Below are 9,337 nucleotides of genomic sequence, written 5' to 3' on the forward strand. Positions count from 1 at the left end.
CCTGCAGTGGCATCGACCAACTGGTCAATTCTTGGGAGTGGGAAGCAATCCTTTGGGCAGGCTTTATTAATGTCTGTAAAATCCACACAGGTTCGCCATTTTTCATTAGGCTTGGGAACCAGCACTGGATTGGAGACCCACGATGGATAAAACGCCACCCTGATGAACCCATTCTCCTTTAATCTTTCAACTTCTCCTTTTAAGGCTCTCGATCGATCTTTATCGAGCAGCCTTCTTTTTTGTTGCACAGGTGGAAAAGTCTTGTCTATGTTCAGGACATGGCTGATAACTGCAGGGTCTATCCCAGCCATGTATTTGTGCGACCAGGCAAAGACTTCCTGGTTCTTCCGCAAAAATTCCACCAGTGCATGCTTCGTGGTTGGTTCTAGGTTTTTCCCGACCTTCACGACTTTGGTCGGTTCTTTTTCGTCAAGTTAGACCTCTTCCAGGTCCTCGATGGGTCCAACATTTTCTTCAAAATCCCCAAAGCGAGGATCTAAATCTCTATCCTCACTTTGGGCAACACCCTATTTGGTGACTTCATCACCGAATTGGGCTTGTGTATCAATTTCCATCTGCAACTTATCTGAGGTAGTGCTCTTTGACGTTCCTTTTCTCGCCTTCGTGACTGAGGCGTTGTAGCACTCCCTGGCTTCCCTCTGGTTTCCCAACACGCGTCCTACCCCTGCGTCTATCAAGAATTTTATGGCTAAGTTCCACATAGAGGTGACGGCCCGTAGATCAACCAGTATAGGCCTCCCAATGACGACATTGTACGCCGAAGGACAATCGACTACTATAAAAGTAGTGAGTAATGTCCTGGTAGCAGGCATTGTACCTGCTGTCATTGGCAGTCTGATTGACCCTGTGGGGGCGAGTCCCTCACCAGAGAAGCCGTATATTGTTTGGTTGCAGGGCTCCAGGTCCTTAACGGGCAACTTCATGCGTTTCAGCGAAGACTTATACAGGATCTTCACCGAACTTCCTGTATCGACCAACACTCTCTTCACCATCATGTTGGCCATTTGGATATCCACGACCAGCGGATCGGAATGTGGGAACCGGACATGTTGGGCATCGCTATCAGAGAAGGTTATCTCGCCTTCTTCTGACCGAGCCTACTTCAGCGCGCGGTCATCCACGGTCATCATCTCAATGTCTTGGTCGTGGCGTAGAGTCTGAGCGTATCGTTCTCTGGCTTTTTTGCCGTTTCCCGCGAGGTGCGGGCCTCCGCAGATGGTTAACAATGCGCCAGTCACGAGGGCAGGCTGCAAAGGTGGCGAGTGTTGGCGCGCGGGCGCGTGCTCGTTGCCGCCTGGAGCTTCTCGTTGGGAATTTCCCGAGGCCCGTACATATCTTCTCAAGTGTCCTTGTCTAATAAGGAACTCGATTTCATCCTTCAGCTGGTTGCATTCGTTGGTATCATGTTCGTAGTCGTTATGATAACGACAGAACTTGGTGGTGTCTCTTTTCGAAATATCCTTTCGAATGGGGGTAGGCTTCTTATAAGGCATGCTGGTACTCGTGGCCTGATAAACCTCTCCCCGATACTCAACTAGGGCAGTATAGTTATTGAACCGAGGTTCATAATGGTTACCCTTGGATCGCTTATTGTCAGAGGCGGAAGGCTCATTATGTGGCCGTTTCCCCCTATTTTTGCCATTGCCGTTGCCGTTCCCGTTGCCTTTGCCGTTGCCATTGGGCTTGGACCCATTGGCGACTTTGGCGGTCTCGGCAGTCCCCTTGCTCTTACCTGGGGGTTACTCTTCGTCGGTGATGGCATCTTCGAGCTTGATGTAGCGATCAGCCCGATCCAAGAATTCCTGGGTAGTTCTAACCCCATGTTTTCAGAGGCTTTCCCAGAGAGGCGTGCGGCTCTTAACTCCTGCGGTTATGGCCATCATTTTTCCTTCGTCTCCTACTATCTTTGCTCCAACAGCTGCTCACATGAAGTGTTGGACGTAGTCTTTCAGTGGTTCTCCATCTTGCTGGTGTATTTCGACCAGCTGGTTTGCCTCAGTCGGGTGCACACGACCCGCGTAGAACTGTCCGTAGAACTCCTTTACGAACATCTCCCAGGAAACTATACTTGCAAGAGGGTATTTAAAAAACCACTCCTGTGAGGCATCAGAAAGAGTTGCAGGGAAGATTCTGCACCGAGCGTCTTTTGATACTTTCTAAATGTCCATTTGTATCTTGAACTTGTTGACGTGAGATACCGGGTCACCATACCCATCAAAGTTTGGAAGCGTAGGCATTTTAAACTTGCTAGGAGTTTCTGCCATAGCTATCCTCTGGACGAAAGGAGTGCCTTTTCTCCTGTCGTGATCGATGTAAGATGTTCTTCCCCCAACCAACTACTGCACTGCCTAGTTGAGGGCATCTATCTGGGCCTGCACAGCGCTAGGAATCGCCGTGGGCTCTGGTGCTGGGGGGACGTACTCGCCGTGCCGTTCGCGGTGATCGTTGAGTACATCTCTCAAGTCCTCGTCTCTCCTCCGCTGCTCGCTAGCTCCGAACCGGTCGAAGACGTTATTTTGTTTGGGCTGTGTAACCTTGATTTTAGACATGAACTAATCACCTTGAGATTTGGGTGGCTATGAATCCTATGTGATGAAGTATTAATACAATGCATGAGTTTATTAATTTGCCTTTGTTCATTCAAGTGAAATTAATGTTTAATGATTGTTGATTACTGGCCATAACTAACAATTAAACTAGCTAGATCTGGTTTTGGAAAGAATCTATCTAGTGGAATCAACTTGAATGATGCAAGAGAAATGCCATGTTTAGGTAGTTCTTAGTAGTGAAATAGGAATATTTTGCTACCTTGTATAACCTGAGATTTGGTGATTAAATGCGTGTTTTACAACCTGATTTAATATAGGAATGTGTTGAATTAAGTTGTGGAATTATATCAGTGGGTTTTGGAAAAAGCTTACTGGCGTATTGTGAAATCTGTTAACTCTGTGCATAATTGTTGAACGATTGCTATAACAACTGGGCAAATTAACATAGGGGGAAAGAGCCATCCAGATCTACTTATTCACATATATTTTTCCTGAATTAAATTTTGCTGACATCTTAGCTATATTTTAATTAGAATTAATTGCAACCATTTAATTTCAGATCCATATTACATTCATTCTCATAATTCCTTTTTCTTTTACTTTTAAATTGTTATTTAGTTGGTTTTGCATTTGCTTAATTTGAAATCCCTGTGGAGACGATACTCACTTACTACTATATTACTCGTTGCCGACTGTGTATACTTGCACATTTTAATTGCTTAAATTTACGCAACAAGTTTTTGGCGCCGTTGCCGGGGATTGAAAATTAAAATTCTGTATTATCAACTATTTTGCAATTTATTTCTGTTGGTTTCTAATTCTGCTTGTTTGGGTTGTGCGTTTCTCAGGTTTAATCTAGTGCATGAACGAACAAGAAGAATTTGAACTTGCTCCTATTGACCCCGAAATTGAACGTACTTTCAGAAAAAGGAGAAAGGCACAAAAGGCTAAAAGCCGCTGCATCATGGCTGAAAATGATGGAGAAGCAGGGGGTGCGCAAAACATGGCTAATCCTATTGTTTTGGCGGATGATAGAACCAGAGCAATAAGGGAATACGCTGCCCCTATGTTCAACGAGCTCAATCCGGGCATTGTGAGGCCCGAAATACAAGCACCCCAGTTTGAGCTCAAACCTGTCATGTTTCAAATGCTCCAAACAGTTGGGCAGTTTAGTGGGATGCCCACGGAAGACCCTCATCTCCATCTTCGCTCATTTTTGGAGGTGAGCGATTCTTTCAAGTTACAAGGAGTAAGTGAAGAGGTGCTAAGATTGAAGTTGTTCCCGTTCTCTTTAAGGGATCGAGCTAGATCATGGCTCAACACCCTTCCTCCCGATTCGGTTACAAATTGGAACGACTTGGCTAAAAAATTCTTAAGAAAGTACTTCCCTCCCACTAGAAATGCAAGGTTTCGAAGTGAGATTATGTCTTTTCAACAAATGGAAGATGAGTCTACTAGTGATGCTTGGGAAAGATTCAAGGAGCTATTGAGAAAGTGTCCTCACCATGGTATCCCACATTGCATACAAATGGAGACATTTTACAATGGTCTCAAACCCGCCTCTCGAATGGTATTGGATGCGTCAGCCAATGGAGCCATTCTTTCCAAGACTTATAACGAAGCATTTGAGATTTTGGAAAGAATAGCAAGCAACAACTACCAATGGTCAAATACTAGAGCTCCTATAAGCCGAAAAGTAGCGGGTGTTCTTGAACTAGATGCTCTAACCGCTCAAATGGCCTCAATGACCAACATCTTAAAGAATACGAGTTTGGGAGGGAATATACAGCCAGCTGCTGCCATTCAAAGTGCAGAAGTCTCATGTGTTTATTGTGGGGACGGACATACTTTTGAGAATTGCCCATCAAATCCAGCCTCGGTTTGCTATGTGGGTAATCAAAATTTCAACCGCAACAACAATCCGTATTCAAACTCTTACAATCCAGCGTGGAGACAACATCCAAATCTGTCGTGGGGGGGTCAAGGAGCAAGTTCAAGTGGAGCGCCAGCACAAGGGAAACAGTCAGTTCCGCCAGGTTTTTCTCAACAGCCAAGGGCTCAGCAACCTCACTAATCTCAAGGCTCTCAATCTAGTTCTTTAGAGAGTTTAATGAGGGATTATATGGCAAAGAATGATGCTGTGATTCAGAGCCAAGCAGCGTCTCTTCGTAATCTGGAAATTCAGTTGGGGCACCTAGCTAATGATCTGAAAAATAGGCCACAAGGTTCTTTGCCTAGTGACACTGAGAATCCGAGGAGGGATGGTAAAGAACATTGCAAAGCAATTAATTTACGAAGTGGGAAAATTCTGGAAAATGATGATGAGAAAACAAAAGGCAGCAGGGAACCCATTTCAATCCAAACTGAAGGGGAAACGAGTAAAAAATCAGCAAGTTCAGCTGCTGAAATTGGCCCAGTTGATACAGCATCGGGTCAGCATTCTGTTACAGAAAAGACTTTGCATAAGCCACCTCCACCATTTCCGCAACGTTTTAAAAAACAGCAGTAAGATGGGCAGTTCAGGAAGTTTATGGATGTATTGAAACAACTCCATATCAATATTCCTTTGGTGGAAGCATTGGAGCAAATGCCCAATTACGTTAAGTTCTTGAAAGATATTTTAACGAAGAAAAGGAGGTTGGGTGAGTTCGAAACTGTTGCTCTCACAGAAGGTTGCAGTGCTATGTTGAAAAGTAAAATCCCTCCTAAATTAAAATATCCAGGCAGTTTTACGATCCCATGTTTTATTGGTGGAAGAGATGTGGGAAGAGCGTTATGCGATTTGGGCGCTAGTATTAATCTAATGCCTATGTCTATTTTCAAGAAGCTGGGTATTGGTGAAGCTCAGCCAACCACAGTTACATTGCAGTTAGCGGATAGATCCATGGCTCATCCGGAAGGGAAGATTGAGGACGTGTTAGTACAGGTTGACAAGTTTATATTCCCAGCCGACTTCATTATTCTTGACTATGAAGCGGATTGAGAAGTACCCATCATTTTGGGGAGGCCGTTTCTTGCCACAGGACGGACGTTGATTGATGTGCAAAATGGTGAACTCACCATGAGGGTGAATGATCAACAAGTTACATTTAGTGTGTTCAAAGCCATGAAGTTTTCGGATGAAATTGAAGAATGCTCTAGTTTAAGTGTAATTGAGACACTTATGGCTGAAACTTTCAACAAGGAAATTTGCACAGCTGTTTTGGGGGTGAAGATTTTTGAAGATGATGAAGATTCTAGCAGTAAAGAGGAGTCTCAAGTTACTTGGGTAGAGTCACATAAACCAGCCAGGAATTTCAGCAAGTATTCTGAGTCTTTAAATCTGTCTGAAGGAAACTTTAAGCCTCCAAAGCCGTCCATTCAAGAACCACCAAAGCTGGAATTGAAGCCACTGCCCAGCCATTTAAAATATGCTTATTTGGGGGACAATGAAACGCTACCGATAATTATTTCTGCATATTTAGAGGCTGAAGCTGAAGGTTCATTGTTGGAATTATTGAAGAAATACAAGAAAGCAATCAGCTAGACTATAGCTGATATACAAGGTATTAGCCCAACACTGTGTATGCATAAAATTCTGCTGGAGTCTGGTTGTAGCAATTCTGTTGAGCAGCAAAGGAGGCTGAATCCAGTTATGAAGGAAGTTGTTCGAAAGGAGGTGATAAAGTGGCTGGATTACGGCATTGTCTATTCTATTTCAGACAGTTCGTGGGTTAGCCCAGTTCAGTGTGTGCCTAAAAAAGGAGGAGTTATAGTTGTGACCAATGACAACAACGAGTTGATTCCCACAAGAACGGTGACTGGTTGGAGAGTGTGTATGGATTACAGGAAGCTTAACAAAGCCACACGGAAGGACCATTTCCCGCTGCCATTTATTGACCAAATGTTAGATCGGCTGGCTGGAAAAGAATTTTTCTGTTTTCTTGACGGATATTCCGGTTACAACCAGATTTCTATAGCTCCGGAAGACCAGGAGAAAACAACATTTACGTGTCCCTACGGCACCTTTGCCTTTAGGAGGATGTCGTTTGGCTTATGCAATGCCCCAGCCACCTTTCAAAGGTGTATGATGGCGATCTTCTCAGACATGGCAGAAAGTATACTGGAAATTTTTATGGACGATTTCTCAGTTTATGGGGAATCTTTTGACAGTTGCTTGGCCAATTTGGAGTAGGTTTTATCGAGGTGTGAAGAGACCCATTTAGTCCTCAACTGGGAAAAATGCCATTTTATGGTGAAAGAGGGCATAGTGTTGGGTCATAAAGTCTCTAATAAAGGCATTGAGGTAGACAAAGTGAAGCTGGAAGTAATTGAAAAATTGCCACCACCGACAACTGTTAAAGGCATTCGAAGCTTTTTGGGACGCGCGGGGTTCTATAGGCGGTTTATTAAGGATTTTGCAAAGGTCTCAAAGCCTCTTTGTTCACTGCTGGAACAAAACCGCCAGTTTGATTTTAATGATGATTGTCATGAGGCATTTGTGAAGTTGAAAAAGGCATTAATAACTGCTCCAATGATTGTGGCTCCCGACTGGTCTTTACCATTTGAACTCATGTGTGACGCGAGTGATTTTGCCATTGGGGCAGTCCTTGGGCAGTGAAGAGGAAAGATTTTCCATTCAATTTATTATGCGAGTAAGACGTTGATTGATGCTCAAATAAACTACTCCACCACTGAAAAGGAGCTGCTGGCTGTGGTATTTGCATTTGAAAAATTCAGATCTTATCTAGTGGGAACAAAGGTGATCGTGTACACTGACCATTCAGCAATTAAGTACCTCATAGCAAAGAAAGATTCCAAACCGAGACTCATTCGCTGGGTATTGTTGCTACAAGAATTTGATCTCGAAATCCACGACCGCAAGGGCACCGAGAACCAAGTGGCTGATCACTTGTCTTGGCTGGAAACAAGTGTTGACAGCAAGGAAGAAATGCAAATTCAAGACTCATTCCCAGACGAACAGCTGCTGGTTATAACCCAGGAGAATATTCCATGGTACGCTGATGTGGTGAACTATTTGGTGAGTGGATTACAGCCCCAGATTTAAACAAGCAGCAGCTAAAAAAGTTCTTTCACGATGTCAGATTTTATTATTGGGACAAGCCATACCTGTATAAACAATGTCCCGACCGGATAATGAGGCGTTGTGTGCCTGAAAATGAAGTGTCCAGCATCTTAAAACACTGCCACTCAGCTCCATATGGTGGCCATTTCGGTGGACAGCGGACAGCAGCTAAAGTGTTTCAATCTGGATATTATTGGCCATCTATTTTTAAAGACGCCCATGAGTTTGCTAAGAAGTGTGATCGCTGCCAGTGTGTGGGAAGCATTTCAGCAAGAAACGAAATGCCTCTTAACTGCATCCTGGAAGTTGAGTTGTTTGACGTATGGGGAATTGACTTTATGGGGCCATTTCCACAGTCATTTGGAAATATGTATATCTTGGTGGTAGTAGACTATGTGTCTAAATGGGTGGAGGCAGTGGCGAGTCCTACCAATGATTCTAAAGTGGTAATGAAATTTTTACATAAACATGTGTTCACACGTTTTGGGACCCCAAGGGCTCTTATTAGTGATGAAGGAACCCATTTTGTCAACAAGATATTGGCTGCTTTGTTAGCCAAATACAGTGTCACGCACAAGGTTGCCACCGCTTACCACCCTCAAACAAACGGGCAAGCGAAAATCTCTAACAGAGAGATCAAGGGGATTTTGGAGAAGGTGGTGAATCCTAGTCGAAAAGACTGGTCACAGCGACTGGATGATGCTCTTTGGGCTTATCGAACGGCCTTCAAAACCCCTTTGGGCATGTCACCCTATCGCCTAGTTTTTGGGAAAGCTTGTCACCTTCCCATGGAATTGGAGAACAAGGCCTTTTGGGCGTTGAAAAAGTTGAATATGGATCTCCAAGCTGCTGGAGAAGCTAGAAAACGCAGCTCAATGAGCTGGAGGAGATGAGGCTATTCTCCTATGAAAATGCCAAGTTGTACAAAGAAAAAACTAAGCGGTGGCATGACCAGAAAATTCATGAGCGAGTGTTTGAGAAAGGTCAGAAAGTTTTGCTGTTCAACTCGCGTTTGAAGCTGTTTCCTAGGAAGCTGAAGTCCCGCTGGTCTGGCCCATTTACAGTGGTGGAAGTCTACCCTTTCGGAGTTGTTATAGTTCGTGAAGATCAGTCTGGAAGGGAGTTTAAAGTGAATGGGCAGAGGCTAAAACATTACTGGGGTGGGGAGGTCGACAGAGAAAAGACCTCCATTAGTTTGAAGGATGCTTGAAGGAGAGGAATTATGGGTTGCCATGTATTTAATGTAACACATTTGGGCAACCCAAGAGTAAAAGGCAGATTGTAAATAAATAATATATGTAACTAAGTTTGGGGTGTATCACCCTTTTTAAAGAAATATATATATAAATAAATAGAAAAAAAAAGAGAAAAATATATACTATATAGATAGACTTGTGTTTTCTTGAGGTTACTAAGTGTGTTTGTTGGTGTTTGTAATGATTTATTGCAGGTGGAAGACAGGAAGCTGTAATATGGGAAGCTGGGCAAGTTTGGTGAAAGGCAGAAAATTTTCAAAAAAAAAAAAAAGAAACTGGAAGTCCCAGTTGTTATAGCATTGCTTCAGCATTTACCAAGGTCGCAGGAGAAAAAATGCTATGCTATGAGCTTTGCTATATCAACTGGGAGCATTTTATTCTGAGAAATTTTGAAGCCTTTTATAAAAAAAAAAAAAAAGACAGGGAAGAGGAAAATTATATACATC

The 9,337-nt window shown here is 43.5% G+C and overlaps 3 protein-coding genes and 1 non-coding gene across 4 annotated transcripts; 3 read left to right on the top strand and 1 right to left on the bottom strand.

The window, feature by feature from the left end:
- The first annotated feature begins 3,432 nt into the window (after nt 1-3,432).
- On the top strand, nt 3,433-4,644 carry LOC133792262 (uncharacterized). Its single transcript, XM_062230171.1, has one exon. The coding sequence runs from the start codon at nt 3,433-3,435 to the stop codon at nt 4,642-4,644; it is 1,212 nt and encodes a 403-aa protein (XP_062086155.1).
- On the bottom strand, nt 3,976-4,082 carry LOC133793183 (small nucleolar RNA R71). The gene has a single exon (XR_009874640.1). It is a non-coding gene; the product is annotated as a small nucleolar RNA R71 (small nucleolar RNA).
- A 456-nt stretch (nt 4,645-5,100) lies between the features above and the next one.
- On the top strand, nt 5,101-5,553 carry LOC133792263 (uncharacterized). Its single transcript, XM_062230172.1, has one exon. The coding sequence runs from the start codon at nt 5,101-5,103 to the stop codon at nt 5,551-5,553; it is 453 nt and encodes a 150-aa protein (XP_062086156.1).
- Nucleotides 5,554-8,524: 2,971 nt separating this feature from the next.
- LOC133792264 (uncharacterized) lies at nt 8,525-8,845 on the top strand. The gene has a single exon (XM_062230173.1). It carries the CDS (start codon nt 8,525-8,527, stop codon nt 8,843-8,845), a length of 321 nt encoding a protein of 106 aa, XP_062086157.1.
- Nucleotides 8,846-9,337: the final 492 nt, after the last annotated feature.

Source organism: Humulus lupulus, chromosome 7, assembly GCF_963169125.1.
Source record: "Humulus lupulus chromosome 7, drHumLupu1.1, whole genome shotgun sequence".
In the NCBI taxonomy this organism is placed as follows: Eukaryota; Viridiplantae; Streptophyta; class Magnoliopsida; order Rosales; family Cannabaceae; genus Humulus; species Humulus lupulus.